This window comes from Amblyraja radiata, chromosome 11 (assembly GCF_010909765.2).
Source record: "Amblyraja radiata isolate CabotCenter1 chromosome 11, sAmbRad1.1.pri, whole genome shotgun sequence".
Taxonomy (NCBI): domain Eukaryota; kingdom Metazoa; phylum Chordata; class Chondrichthyes; order Rajiformes; family Rajidae; genus Amblyraja; species Amblyraja radiata.
The window spans coordinates 11,154,300-11,170,450 of NC_045966.1; the positions used below are offsets into that span (position 1 = coordinate 11,154,300).

General features: G+C 42.3%; 1 protein-coding gene across 3 annotated transcripts in view; it reads right to left on the reverse strand.

Annotated features, from left to right (window-relative positions):
* Window positions 1-371: 371 nt before the first annotated feature.
* Window positions 372-16,151, reverse strand: part of sar1b (secretion associated Ras related GTPase 1B) — a 30,308-nt gene continuing 14,528 nt past the window's right edge. For all 3 annotated transcript variants that reach the window (XM_033029317.1, XM_033029316.1, XM_033029315.1), the window contains exons 2-7: window positions 11,688-11,777; window positions 7,277-7,396; window positions 5,161-5,226; window positions 4,414-4,517; window positions 2,945-3,076; window positions 372-1,571 (exon numbers count right to left, since the gene is read on the reverse strand). In XM_033029317.1, coding sequence (XP_032885208.1) covers window positions 1,455-1,571; window positions 2,945-3,076; window positions 4,414-4,517; window positions 5,161-5,226; window positions 7,277-7,396; window positions 11,688-11,757 — 609 coding nt within the window. In that variant the 5' untranslated portion in view covers window positions 11,758-11,777 and the 3' untranslated portion in view covers window positions 372-1,454. The remainder of the gene's footprint in view (window positions 1,572-2,944; window positions 3,077-4,413; window positions 4,518-5,160; window positions 5,227-7,276; window positions 7,397-11,687; window positions 11,778-16,151) is intronic.

The following is a 16,151-nucleotide window of genomic DNA, read 5'->3' on the forward strand; positions in this document are numbered from 1 at the left end:
GACAGGTACATGGATAGGATAGGTTTAGAAGGATATGGACCAAACGCAGATAAGTGGGGCTGGTGTAGATGGGACATGTTGATCGGCATGGGCAAGTTGGGTCAAAGGGTCTGTTTCCACACTGTATGACTCAAAAACCTGCGGGTTAATTGCCCTCTGTAAAATTGCCCCAAATGTGTAGGCAGTGGATGAGAAAGTGGGATAACATGGAACTAGTGTGATTGTTTTTCAGTGTGGACTCTGTGGGCCGAAGGGCATATCTCCATGCATATAATAAACCAAACTAAAATCTAAAACTCAAACTAGGGACAATTCAACTGCTATTTGGTTGGTTTTAGCAAGCTATTCAGCCACGAAGAGGCATTATAAAGTGCATGTGAAACAAGTTTAATTACATTGTAGACAAGGATTGTTCTTTTTTTTTTGGTTCACATTACCATCAAGCACTTCTGTCCTAGCTGTCTTCAGTTGCTGTCATGCTGAATAATCCTTACTGTGGAACAATAGGACAGTTACTCCTCAACTATTCTTTAGCAGAATGACACTCATCCTAGCTTGCATTTCCAGCTGTATCTGCCTGGGCATAAACACAGAAAACTAAGGATTAAGAACAGGAGACTGGAAGAATTCTCGCCAAAGGATTAACTTCGTACAAATTAATTGTCTTTAAACAGATCCTAACATGTTTGAAGGAAAATGCTAGTGGGAATATTTCATGCATGTATAATTTATTCGTGCTTTCCATTCTATGAAGAGGATATAATTTAAAGCTTTAAATAAAATTGAGCTGTGCTTACAGTTTGCAGCAGAACAACAGAAATAGATATGGAATGAGCATTTGGTGTATCTATTTTTCAAGGGAGGAATAAATAGGTTACAGATTAACATGCTGAGGGCCACTTGAATGTTAAGGCATCATGCAGAAAGTCTCACTAAATTGAGATTTTTCTAAAAATATTTGTCTTCTTCAGATACTAAAAGGATAGGTGGTTACATGTTCTAAATTTATTGAACCGAACAATTTCAAAAATAGTACATAAAAAATTTGACATGATCATTAAATACCACTCACGTACGTTGCTTTCATGTTAAAAAGTGCATTCAGAGGCTATTTTTGTCTAAGTACACACTCTGTTCAAAACTGTACAGATTGATAGTTTGGTTAATGTAATAAATCAAATAAAGAAACAAGTATTTTATCCACTGAAATTAGAATGTTACCATATTGTAACGTCAAACATACAAATCGTTTAAGAACTTTTTTTTTTTGAGGCTTCATACATACAGATGATTTTTTTTCTTTTAAGCACAGCCATGTTATTGTTATTCTTCTAGAAAAACATCAAACTTTTATAACCAAACATATGCCCAGAAAATGTCTATTAGGTTCAAGTTGTAGTACGTTGGTAGATGAGTCTTCAGTCCTTGACTGATTGCATTCTCATAATTCAGCTTCAGTCTATGTACTGGGCTAGCCAACGGAAACCTTCTCCATAACCTTGTCTCTTTAGGACACTGCACATGAAGACTTCTAGTGGTCGCGCATTAAGCTCCTTCATGGAAATATTTCCCTGTGAGATCAGGTAGGTGTGTGAGGGCGAGGGAGAGGGAGAGGGGGGGGGAGAGAGAGGGAGAGGGGGGAGAGGGGGGAGAGGGGGGAGAGGGGGGAGAGGGGGGAGAGGGGGGAGAGGGGGGAGAGGGGGGAGAGGGGGGAGAGGGGGGAGAGGGGGGAGAGAGAGAGAGAGAGGTTAATCATATTCAATGACATTTATTTTATGCTTATTTATTGACTTTCAATAATTCTCATTGAATTACAATGAGCACAATAAAAAGTTGTTTTGTTTCAGTGAAGCACAAAGTGCTGGCGTAACTCAGCAGGTCAGGCAGCATCTGCAGAGGGAATGTATAAATGGAAATTTCAGGCTAAAGTCAACTGAAGGAGGGTCCTGACCCGAAATGGCATCTATCCATTCCCTCCACAGATGCCGCCTGACCGTCTGAGTGCGTCAACAATTAACAGATAAACCTTTATAAAATACAAACTTGAAACTTATTGTTCAGCTAAAATACAAAATTGAAACATATTGTTCAGCCACGCCAACTTCGTTTACATTGTTGCTCGCTCCATGATTTAAATTTATTTTTCTTAGCTGGCCACACTTCACTTTACTTTCCCTCCGCAAATGCTCCTTAAAACCAACTAATTCATTTCCCACAGCATCTATTGTCTCATTGGCCTTTTTAAGATGTTCAAAGAGTATCTCCTTATTTATTGGTTCAATGCAAACACTAATTAGTTGCATTCACATTGGTAATAGTTATTTTCATAATTATTGGTGCTAGAGTGGATTTTGGACTACAACCCATAAAGGTGTTTCAAATGCCGCTTTAACCACTTGTACAGTTCAGTTTCAGTTTAGTTTATTGTCACGGGTACCGAAGTACAGTGAAAATCTTTATACGTTGCATGCTAACAAGTCAGCAGAAAGACAACACATGATTACAATCAAGTCGTTTATGGTGTATAGATGCATAAGGGAATAACGTTTAGTGCGAGGTAAAGCCAGCAAAGTCCAATCAAGGGTAGTCTGAGGGTAAAATAGTTCAGGAGTGCTCTCTGGTTGTGGTAGGATGATTCAGTTGACTGATGATTGACGCAAAAAGCTGGAGTAATTCAGAGGGACAGGCAGCATCTCTGGAGAGAAGGAATGGATGACGTTTCGGGTCGAGATCCTTGTTCAGACATAACAGCTGGGAAGAAACTGTCCCTGAATCTGGAGGTGTGCGTTGTCACACTTCTACACCTTTCTCCTGATGAAAGAGGGGAGAAGAGGGAGTGGCCAGGTTGCGACTCGTCCTTGATTATGCTGCTTGCCTTGCCAAGGCAGCGCGAGGTTTAAATGGAGTCAATGGATGGGAGGAATGAAGGGAGAATGAATCTTACCTTTCCCGTTGTCTGCCCATACAGTCCAAACAGCTCTCTGAACTTTTCTTCACTAACTGCCTCAGGTCGGTCAATTTTGTTTCCAAGGATGAGAATAGGCACATTTCCAACAGTTTCATCTGTCATTAGTGCCTGTAGAATAGAACAACAATTTGTTAACACGATTCAACCTTGTGACACACACACACACGCACACACTTTTAGTTTGCCTCAAACTATAAAGCATGGGGGTATAACAAACTGAATGGGACATTGGTCAAAGTCCTCGCAAAGCACACGTGCAACGGCCACAATACAGGCACCTCACATTTTGTTGTATGCATTTTCTGAATAATGTCCTCGTTCATTTAATGCCAAATCCTGATTTATGCGCCCTTATTTTTGGAATAACGTGCTCAAATTTACATTTGGCAGGCTAGTCGCAAATATAATTGACACGTTTTTAATTATGCACTGCTTTGCAAGAATATAACCCACATGTGAAATGCGATGTTCATGCAGCTCTATGCTGCCTTTAACAATAATATCCTCAACGTATTGTCAGTTCAGTCTTCCTAGCCCTCTTTAATCCATCCCTGGTTTGGGAAAAGGCAAGGAAGACCACTGTTACTGGGAAGGCAGAAGTCACTAGTTTCCCATTCCCAATCACTACCTATTGACAGATGTACATGGCTTGATTATCTGGGTGAGGATTAGATCTGGTCAAGTTATGGACCAGCACCAAAACTCTTCATTTAGATACATTTCATCATGTGATACCACCACCTCTTTTGAACTCCACTAACATATTACATGTTCAATACTCAATGACCAGAAATGGCTTCCAATATAGCATGGAAACAGGCCCACCAAGTCCACGCCAACCTTCGATCACTATTCAAACTGGCCCAGGTATCCCACTTTCTCATCCACTCCCGACACAGTAGAATCAATTTACCGAGGCCAATTAACTTGCAAATCCATATGTCTTTAGCATGTGGGAGGAAACTGGAGCACCCAGAGAGAACCCACGTGGCCACAGAGAGAACGCGCAAACTCTACATAGGCAGCACTCAAGATCACTATCGACCCCAGGTCTCTGACACTATGAGGTACCAGCTCTACCAGTTGCACCACAGTGCCGCCCATTCCATTCCAACTTTTATTTCCTCTCATCAGATTCTCCGCAAAATATTTGGTCAACTGCTAGAAACATAGAAAATAGGTGCAGGAGGAGGCCATTCGGCCCTTCGAGCCAGCACTGCCATTCATTGTGATCATGGCTCTTCTATCTTCCCATACAGCACACAGACATATTGTTTAAAAATACTTCTGTGAAATGCATTGGCATATTTTACTCATGTTACTTTAACATCATCTTATATAGAGTTAGGTATTCCAACTAAACGTGCTGTGGTGCTGCTGCAAGTAAGAATTTCATTGTTCTGCTTCAGGGTATAGGGCAATAAAACACCCTTGACTTTGCTTACATCAAGCTCCGCTTTAGATTCTGCCAGACGCTCGCAGTCTGCACAGTCAACCAGGAAGACAATGGCATTGATGGCAGGGAGGTAGTTTTTCCAGACTCTGCGAGCTTTAACAAAGTAGAAAGAAGAAAGAAAATGAGAAGACCATAAAAGATGCAGTAAAAAGGAATTGCAGATGCAGCTTTATACCAAAGATAGACACAAAATGCCAGAGTAACTCAGCGGGTCAGGCAGCATCTCTGGTCGGAAAGTCATAAAGTCTAGGAGTCTGAAGAAGGGTCCTGACCCGAAACGTCACCTGTCCTGACCCGAAACGTCTCCTGTCCATTTTCTCCAGGGGAATGGAAATTCGGACGGCACGGTGGCGCAGCGGTAGAATTGTTGCCTTACAGCACCAGAGACCCGGGTTCGATCCCGACTGCAGGTGCTGTCTGTACGGAGTTTGTACGTTCTCCCCATGACCTGCGTGGGTTTTCCCGATGATCTCCGGTTTTCTCCCCCGCTCCAAAGACATACTGGTTTGTAGGCTAGTTGGCTTGGTAAAATTGTAAATATGTGTGGGATAGCGTTAGTATGCGGGGATCGCTGGTCGGCGGGGACTCTGTGGGCCGAAGAGCCTGTTTCCGCTATGTATCTCCAAACTAAATTAAGGATGCTGCCTGACCCGCCGAGTTACTCCAGCATCTTGTGTCTATAAAAGGTGCACTGGGATTTTGCTGATGCCAAATGGCATTATAAACAGACCCATACCTTGTGCATGGCCACCCAGATCAAAAGTAGTAAAAGTCATCCCAGCAATCGTCAGCTCTTCCGAGGCTACGGTACAAACAAAACACTGATTATTTTCTCGCACTTAGTGAAAAATTATGTAACTGCATTATCCATTTAAAACACAGGATACCACCTGTACATCAAGATACACAAAATAGTAAGTTATGATTTCAAATCACTGAGTACTCCTTGTGACCATCATATTGGGCGCTGAAATGCTATAAAAATAATACACTAACATATTTCATTTTGTTCATGGCTAAACATTCTTTGGTCCAAGAAGAGCCACTCTAATTTCTCCTTATAACTTTTGCAGTTGAAATCCCATTTCCTCAGAATCAATTTTGTACAACTTTTCTGCATTCTCTCTTGGATATTAAAATCTCTCTAATGTATCCGACCTGGCACTGGACCCGATTCTCCCACTGTGACCAAATTGCTGTTTGGAATAAGGTCAACATATTTTTTTTTTTGCGTCTTCAGTTTTTGAATTCCAGGTTCTCAGGATTCATTATTAAGCACTTTTACTTTCAAGAATTCATGCACACATATACAATCCTCATACCTTTAAGAGGAGTCCTTTAATCTACATTGGCCCTTCTTACTCACATGCCAAAGTACTTGATTTCCCACTTTTTTTTTTGAAGGTTGAGAGGGGATTTTATAGGAACATATAAAATTATAAAAGGACTGGACAAGCTAGATGCAGGAAAAATGACCCCAATGTTGGGGGAGTCCAGAACAAGGGGCCACGGTATAAGAATAAAGGTTTAAAACTGAGATGAGAAAAAAAAGATTTCACCCAGAGTTGTGAAATTGTGGAATTCCCGGCCACAGAGGGTAGTGGAGGCCGATTCACTGGATGAATTTAGGAGAGAGTTAATTAGAGCTCTAGGGGCTGGCGGAATCACGGGATATGGGGAGAAGGCAGGCACGGGTTACTGATTGTGGATGATCAACCATGATCACAATGAATGGCGGTGCTGGCCTTCTCCTGCACCTATTTTCTAGGTTTCTATATTAAATTTCATCCCCAACTTGTCAGCAAATTCAGTTGGACTGTCATCCAGTCGACTATTACCATTCTCCACTTTGTTTACCATATTTATGCACTGCGTCATCTACAAATTAGGAAACATCACCCTGCGCACCCATGCCCAAATCATCAGCAGCCAAAACAAACTTGCTCCTCGCATTTATTCATGGATGATCTCTGCCCATCCTCCAATCTGAGAAATAACCACTCACCAATTTCCTGCCATTGGAGGTCCACGAGTTCTATAGTCCACAATCTTGCTAACCAAGCAATAAAATCTAAGTCAATTCCTTCATCAATTATCTCTATTAATTCAAAAATTCAATCTGGTCAGCCAGAACCAGCCTTTATCAAATCTACAACAGCATCCTTTACCATTGAGGGCAGCACAGTGGTGCAGCGGTAGAGTTGCTGCCTTAGAGCGCCGGTTCCCCGGTTTGATCCCAACTACGGGTGCCATCAGTACACAGTTTGTACGTTCTTCCTGTGATCACAAGGGTTTTCTCCGAGATCTTCGGTTTCCTCCCACACTCAAGACGCACAAGTTTGTAGGTCAATTGGCTTGGTATGAATGTAAAATTGTCCCTAGTGTGTGTAGGATGGTGCTTGTGTGCGGGGATGGCTGGTCTCGGTGGGCTGAAGGGTCTGTTTCCACGCTGTATCTCTAAACTAAAAAATAAACGAAACTTCACATCATTTTACGCATCTTTCTGATGAAGGAGGGGGAGGAAGAAGGGGGTTACTATTTTCCCAACCTCTGGCAGCTCTCCCTTATCTGGGAATTAAACGGTTATAGGAACTCCTTCCTTCTAGATCTTCCATTTCACGTCCCAAAGAAACTAGGATGCGTGCCACTGCGAATTAGAGGAGTTTACTTAAGCGTAGACACGTTTTCTAGCAGCTCTTTTCCATTTATGATCTTTACCACTTCCCCTTTCATTGAGGTCTTCATCTTATCATCTTCTATATGACGTTTAGATAGGATAAAACGCTTCAAAAGATTACAAATAAATCAACGATTTCTTGCAATGATAACACCACAAAAGTCAGTCATCTTACTTGGATGTAGTGTTGGCACATGCTGTGCCAGTCTATCATCTTTGAGCATGTGCAACAACGTAGTCTTTCCAGCATTGTCCAGTCCTAGAAACACTAACTTTCCTGATTTCTTGTATAGTCCTGGAACAAGAAAAACAAGTATCTCAGCATATTAAAAGAACGCACACACATGCTGGGAGTGAGAAACGCAGTAACGCACGCCTCTCATTCTCCCACATACACACTGACTGATTTCAAAACAACGCCAAACAAAACCTTGAATGTATATGTACTAGAACAAGATGAGTCAGCATGACAGCACCCTTTTGCACAGGTCACTGAACCACTCGAATGTTTGCAAACAAATGATTTTTTTCCGGGATGTGCCAAAGATACTTTTCACCAAACAGCCCACTGCAATGGAAAATTGTGCAATGATAGATCTGCAAACATTTTTGTTTGCTCTGGTGATATGTGCCAATCTTCCAAATTTGAGCCTCAAACTGGAGACATTTGGAGATCTTATTTCTTATTTGGAAGAAATAATAGCCCACAATAAGGGTGCCGATTTGAAGTGGCATCTTGAAATTACAATGTTAGTATTCCTGACATCAGATAAATAGATTTTCTAAAGCAGTGGTTCACAGCCTTTTTTAGTTCATGGCCCCCTTGGGATTTTTAATTTTTCTGTGGCCCCCCCCCTGACATTATTAGCGGAAAAAATGTGGCCCCCTTCATTGAACCTGTGGCCCCCTAAATCCCCAGAAATTTTTTCTGTGCACCCCCCTGAAATTTGCCATGACCTATGGCCCCAGGTTGGGAATCATGCTCTAAAGGACCTGAAGTGTTGAGATCAAATGAAAGATTTTGTCAGGAATATTTGAACAGCATTTCATGGTGTTCCAAGTATCAATTCATAGTGCTTTGAAATTTATTGATTGAAAGATAGAGCATGGAAACAGGCCCATTGCCCCGTCGAGTCCATGCCAACCATTGAGTCCATGCTGACCATCGATCCGCCGTTTGCATGACTATGTTATGCCACTTTCACATCCATGCCCTGCACCAGGGGTTGGCAACCTTTTCTGCCAAGGGGCCAGGACATATATCTGTGAGCGGATGGCGGGCCACATCTATCACGTGTACACATGGATCCCGCCCTGGATGGCAGGCATCAAATCACGTGATTACATAGACCCCGCCCCTTCGAGCACGGCACCCAGAGCACTGATCGCAAATATCATACTCACTCGTCCCCGCCCTACTGACAATCCCGATCCCAACAGTGAGGCCCAAACACAGAAGGTGCGGGGCCGTGCGCAGGATGCGGTACAGCCAAATCACCTTCCAGGCACCGCAGGTAGAAAAAAAATGCTGGAGAAACTCGCTCCAGCATTTTTTTCTACCATTGATTTTTCCAGCATCTGCAGTTCTTTCCTAAACGTTCCAGGTAGCGGAGATCACGGAAGTCTGCAGGCCGGATGATTGAGGAAAAAAATATATATATATATGCCTGCGGGCCGGATGATTTTGGGTTACGGGCCGGATTCGGCCCAGGGGCCATAGGTTGCTGACCCCTGCCCTACACGCTAGGGACAAGTTACAGAGGCAGTTAATTGGCTTTGGTAAAATTGAGAATTGTACTTAGTGTTTAGAATAGTGCTAGTGTACGGGATCTCAGGTCGGCACAGGCTCGATGGGCGAAGGGCCCGTTTCCCCGCTGTTTCTCTCAAGTCTGAAGCTCATCTAGATCACTAATGCACTTCAAAGAAGGAAGTTTGCCATCCTGTCGCAGTTTGGTCTACAATGTGAGTCTAAACCCAGTGCTTTACTGTTTCTTCATTTCACAGCAAATAGCAGTGTACAAAAAATGCTGGCATTATCAGTGATAGCCACTCCACGAGAAAAATAAAACCCGCACACTCAATTAATTATCTCCGGACACTCCGTGAATTGTTATTCGAAAATTTCTGACAAAATCTTCCATTTGATGGCAACGCTTCAGATAGTTCCGCATTGCTTTTGGATGCAATCTATGCACCATCTGCTGACTGGTATTTGTCGTTGTAATTATCATTATGGGTGCATAGTTTACTCTATGCTTTATGCAAACAAGAAATTTTATGACACTCTGGAGTATGTGACAATAAACTAATGTGAATCTGAAGTGAATTGGGTTTCAAGTGAAAACACAAAAGACTGCAGGTGCTGGAAGCAGATTTCAAAATATCAAACTTCCAGGAAACATTCTGTCAAAGAAACCTAACATGGTCATAGCACCAATGTTGGGAAAAACTATTTAATAAATCTTAATGCAACTAATTGTATTAATAGAAAAAATTACAATAAATGCTGAAAGGACAGAAAATGGAAGCTTCTTATCTGCTGAGGGAAAATACACCATCTCCCGAGTTCTTGCAATTCTACCCCTCTGTAGAATACACTTCCATATATTATAAAACATGTTTATTAATAAATTCTGCACTGCTACTCGTTATAGTAATGTGGTATGAATGATTTATAAATAGCTGCTCTTCCCATGGTGTTACATCAGCATCCGTACGAACTCCTTTAGGCGAGCAACTCTATAAATCATTTAAGCATAATAAAACACAATTAGGAATAATTGGTAAACAAATCATACTTCCAAGGTCGACACAAAACGCTGGAGTAACTCAGCGGGACAGGCAGCATCTCTGGAGAGAAGGAATGGGTGGCGTTTCGGGTCGAGACCCTTCTTCTGACTGAGAGTGAGATGAAACGTCACCCATTCCTTCGCTCCAGAGATGCTTCCCGTCCCGCTGAGTTACTCCAGCATTTTGTATCGAACCTTCGATTTGCAGTTCTTCCCTACACAAATCACACTTCCATATCTCTGAATATATACCCTGTAATAAAAAGGATAATCTTTTCTCCAGTTACAGGAAATTGGCTGGTCTCACCTCTATCTTCCTTAGCTTTAAGGTGATAAGGGCAAAGTTTAAAAGTGATGCACAGTGCAAGTTTTGTTTACATAGAGGGCAGTGGGTTCGTGGAATGCGCTGCCAAGGGTGGAGTGAAGGCAGATAGGATAGTGGCGTTTAAGAAGTTTTTGCATTGGCATGTGGATAAGCTGGGAATGGAAGGATATGGCTTGCGTTCAGGGAGATAAGAGTCGGTATTGGCATCACATTCGGCACAGAAATTGTGGGCCGATGGGCCTGCTTCTATGCTGTACAGTTCTATATTTGGACTGTTTTTTGATTCAGTAGAGTGCTATTAAAGGAACCTTGATGCTTGCTTGGTGTAAATATACAATATTTTGTATGTGCAAGTGGATATCCCCAAATCAAGTTCCTTTATATGCTCTCTGATAATGGGCATCAACGGGCACGGTGGCGCAGTGGTAGAGTTGCTGCCTTACAGCGCCAGATACCCGGGTTCGATCTCGACTACGGGTGCTGTCTGTACGTTCTCCTTGTGATCGCATGAATTTTGTCCGGGTGCTCCGGTTTCCTCCCACACTCCAATGACGTACAGGTCTGTAGGTTAATTGGCTTTAGTAAAATTGCAAATTGTCCCAAGTGTGTGGGATAGTGCTAGTGTAGGGGAAATCACCAGTCAGCGTAGACTCGGTGGGCTGCAGGGCCTGTTTCTGCACTGTATCTCTAAAGTCTAAAGACGTCTAGCAAAAATACTCAGCTTACAGAAGAAATAAAAATTGCAAACAATAGAGGCAGCAAAAGTGGCAAATAACTTTGCTATTTTCATATTACTTTTCAGTAAGTTCTCACTGTCCCTATAAGGCAGTTTATTCCGAGAATCTAGAGAAATCCCAGAACACAAAATATCCAGCTTCCTATATGCAAGGCGATTGGAAAAATAAAGACATTCATCCCATATTAAGAACAATAGTACAAACAATTATATAGAACAGATCCAAAAGTGAAACATGGAACATGCTGGAAATCTGAAATGAAAATGCTGGAAATACACTCAGGTCAGGCAGCATCTTTTGGGCTTTGGTAACTTATAACTTTCGTACTTTGATTTTGACCAAAGCCCAGCAGATTTCAAGTAGCACCCAGCCTCTTCCCCATGCTTCCCTCTGAGTTCCTCCAGCACTTTGTTTTGCTCAAAATTACAGCGTCTGCAGTTTCTTATGCCTCTTCCGAATGTAGACAGTGTTAATGTTTCAGTTCCACCTACATTATTTGGGCCAATTTTTGATTATATTCAAATACAAACAAAACATTAAAGGCCAATGGAACACCGAGAACTTGGCAACATGGAGAACGTTTTTCTGAAATGGTAAGGTCAGAGGAAAACAAAATACATCAATGGGGATAATTGGCCAATTAACAAATAAAATTTAAAATCATACACAATGAATATAATATTTTACTTGTCAATTTGTCCGTATCAAAGCTGAGATAAAAAGAGTAAAACTTACCTAGAAACTGAAGCGCACTAGAAAAACTATTAGTGAAACCACTATAAATCCATTCAAAAAAGGAGGTCATATCCGGGTCTTAAAAAAAATCTGAAAAACAAAGAAATACAAAAAATGTTTCAGAAAGCAGTGTGGGATGCAACATATTGAATCTTCGCCGGGGAATCAAACATTATTCCCGATTTCCAATAGTGAACTAGAGTATTTTGAATGGTTTTGTATGGAGACTGGTCCTAAAACGAAGAGAATTTATTTTTATTTCCTTTTGTTTTCAGCCCTCTCGGTTATATACCGTGGAATCATTCCCATTTCTAATTAATTGCAACCTGACTGCATGTGCTGAATACCTAGACACATTTTCTATTTTGTAAAACATTTCCATCTCCCTCTCCCCTGACATCAGTCTGAAGAAGGGTCTCGACCTGAAACGTCACCAATTCCTTCTCTCCAGGGATGCTGCTGCCTGTCCCGCTGAGTTACTCCAGCATTTTGTGTCCACCTTCAGTTTAAACCAGCATCTGCAGTTCCTTCCTACACATTTCCTCACTGTTATCATTTCCCTACTGCTAACCTCCAAATTGACAGTGTAGCATCATTGTCATCAGTCTTTAATATATTAAACCACAAGTATTCCACCGTGGTAAAAAAAATCAAATAGTATACTCTAATGCTTTAGAAACCTCGCTTAGTTCATTAGAAGTACGTGGGAAGACACTTGACCAATCAAACTCATCTCTTCCAACACGCAGATTGCCATTTACGCTCTGAATCACGTTTAAGTAGCCCAGAGGATCCGAATGTATCAAGCTATGTCTTAAAAATAAAGGAGTTTTTTCTGTGTCCTATTAGAAATGTGTGAAAACTCATATGTTCATAAGTCATGAGCAGAATTAGGCCATTCGGCCCATCGAGTCTACTCCGCCATTCAATCCTGGCTGATCTATCTTTCCCCATTCTCCTGGCTTCTCCCCATAACATTTAACACCCTTATGCCCCTGTCCCAATTAGGAAACATGAACGGAAACCTCTGGAGACTTTGCGCCCCACCCAAGGTTTCCATGCGGTTCCCGGAAGTTGCAGGTGGTTGCCGGAGGTTGCAGGTAGTGGAAGCAGGTAGGGAGACTGACAAAAACCTCCGGGAACCGCACGGAACCCTTGGGTGGGGCGCAAAGTCTCCAGAGGTTTCCGTTCAGGTTTCCTAAGTGGGACAGGGGCATTACTAATCAAGAACCTGTCAATCACAGCTTTAAAAATATTCAAAGACGGCCTCCTCAGCCGCCTGTGGTAATGAATTTCACAGATTCACCACCGTCTGGCTAAAGAAATTCCTCATCTCCTTTCTAAATTAGATTAGGTACGTCCTAATTCTGACATCAGCCCTAAATAACCATTCATTTCACCATTTGGTACCTCAACCACAATATTAGGCATTAATGCTTTCACATACATTACGCAACAGAACTGGAGGTAACTAAATTTACAAAATCACAGCTGGAAAACAGACTGCTGATGCTGAGAAGGAGAAATATAAACCGAAAATGCTCCAAGTGTTCACTGGGTCAGGCAGCTTCTATGGAGGCAGAAACACACGGTCAGTGTTTCAGGTTGGTGATCAGGAATAGGAAAAGTTAGAAATCAAATACATTTTAAGCTGCAAGTCAGACATAAAGATTTGCTCCGTTCCTCTCTCCATCGAAACAGCCAGATCTATTGAATGCTTGCATCATTTATCATTACAGAAGACAAGACAAATGGGAGTGGAGGGGGGTCTTCCTAGAAAACAAATCACAATTTTCTGTAATGTGAACTCATGTACCTCAAGAAAAGTGGGGAGAAAAAAAATGTTTATTTACTTCTTTTTCAACATGCCCAATTTTATTCTGCATTGCAAATTTTTGGGTAGTGATTTGCGAATCCTGTATGGGTGCATTTTGATTATCTAAACAGCTGTTATACAGGAGTCACCTGTAATACTAGATTAAATACAGATGACCTCTGCGTGCAACAAATATTTGTTACAATATTTTACAATGCGATCACTGTTGTACACAGCATTGCAAGGCACCGTTCCCATTGATGTCTTCAACGATGATGATTAACACCTCCGCTCGGTCCGCAATAACCAACCTGATCTCCCGGCGGCTTAGCAGGGATCGGCGGCAGTAGGCGGCTCGGCGGATCCCATTCCGAATCCCACCTTTCTATCCCGGGCCTCCTCCATGGCCAGAGTGAGTCCCACCGCAAATTGGAGGAGCAGCACCTTATATTTCGCTTGGGCAGTTACACCCCAGCAGTATGAACATTCTCCAATTTCAGGTAGTCCTTGCTTTCTCCCTCTTTCCCCTCCCCAGCTCTCCCCAGCCTACTGTCTCCGCCTCTACCTTTCTTCTTCTTGTCCCCCCCCCCCCCCATCAGTCTGAAGAAGGGTCTCGACCCAAAACGTCACCTATTCCTTCGCTCCATAGATGCTGCCTCACCCGCTGAGTTTCTCCAGCATTTTTGTCTCCCTTCAATGATGATAATGATGATGACAGATTTGGAGGGAAATGGACCAAACGCAGGCAACTGGGACTAGTGTAGCTGGGACATGATGCCCATTGTGGGCAAGTTGGGCCGAAGGGCCTGTTCCCACACTGTATCACTCGATGACTAACACAGAAAAGTCCAGCACAAGAACAGGCCTACAATGTCTATGCCTAAAATGATGACAAGAGCAACTCTTCAACTTCCATTCCCTGCATATCCATATACCTATCTGAAAGTCTCTTAAACGCCTGTTGTATCTGCCTCAACCACCAATCCCAGCAGTGGGTTCCAGGCACTCGTCACCCTCTGTGTAAAGAAAAACTTTCCCCACACATCTCCCTTAAACTTTGCTCCTCTCACCTTAAAGCTATGCACACGAGTATTAGATTTTTCTATACTGGGAATAAAGGTTTTGACTGTCTACCATATCTATGACCCTCACAATTCAATACAGCTCTCAGGTTTTCCCGCAACCTCCAGAATTCCAGAGAAAACAATCCTAGTCTTACCAACCTCTCCTTGTAACTAATACCCCTTAATCCAGGCATCATTCTACTAAACCTCCTCTGCATCCTTTCCAAAGCAATATTATTGCATAGAACAAAATCTTTCATTATTTAGGCACAAGGAACTGCAGATGCGACAATCTTGCACAAAACACATTGTGCTCGAGTAAGGCAGCATCTCTGGAGGACATGAATAGTTAACGTTTAGGAACCCAAAACATCTCCTGTTCATGACCTCCAGTGATGCTGCCTGACCTGCTGAATTACTTCAGCACTTTATCTCCATACATTATTTAACATCATAAATATGTAAAACAAAGGGTAATTTACCTCAGACCAAAAAATATGAAAATGAGGCACATTCAAAATCATGGAAAGAGATCAGTAAATGTGGGGTGGTGTAATAAAAAAAACATTTAGTTGAAATTAGGCAAGAGCCTAATCTGAGGAAGGACATTCTTGCCATAGAGGGAGTACAGAGAAGGTTCACCAGACTGATTCCTGGGATGTCAGGACTTTCATATGAAGAAAGACTGGATAGACTCGGCTTGTACTCGCTAGAATTTAGAAGATTGAGGGGGGATCTTATCGAAACTTACAAAATTCTTAAGGGGTTGGACAGGCTAGATGCAGGAATATTGTTCCCGATGTTGGGGAAGACCAGAACAAGGGGTCACAGTTTAAGGATAAAGGGGAAATCTTTCAGGACTGAGATGAGAAAAATATTTTTTACACAGAGTGGTGAATCTCTGAAATTCTCTAGCACAGAATGTAGTTGAGGCCAGTTCATTGGCTATATTTAAGAGAGAGTTAGATGTGGCCCTTGTGGCTAAAGGGATCAGGGTGTATGGAGAGAAAGCAGGTACAGGATACTGAGTTGGATGATCAGCCATGATCATATTGAATGGCAGTGCTGGCTCGAAGGGCCGAATGGCCTACTACTGCACCTATTTTCTATGTTTCTATGTAAGGGCAGAATCATGGGTTTATGGTTTAGGTTATGTTAGAGAAATAATGTGGAAACAGGCCCTTCAGCCCACGCCAACCAACGATCACCTGTACACGAGTTCTGTCCTACACGCTAGCAAGAATTTACAGAGACCAATTAACCTGCAAATCTCTGGAATGTGGGAGGAAATCAGAGCATCCAGAGAAAACCCACACGGTGACAGGGAGAAGGTGCAAATTTTGTATAGACAGCACCCATAGTCAGGATCGATGCTGGGTCTCCCTCCTTACTGCATTGTCCACTAAATGTAGGGATCCATTCTGACCACTGTTTCTTTTTACTGATCAAGGCTCGTTTGCTTTTTGGTCAATGCCACTGCACATCAAACCCCTTCTGGCCTCCCAGTCCACCTGGCCTTGTGCTTAGGCAATAGGAAAATGTAGATGAATCTGGTACTCAATGTGCATGGCTTTGTATACTTCA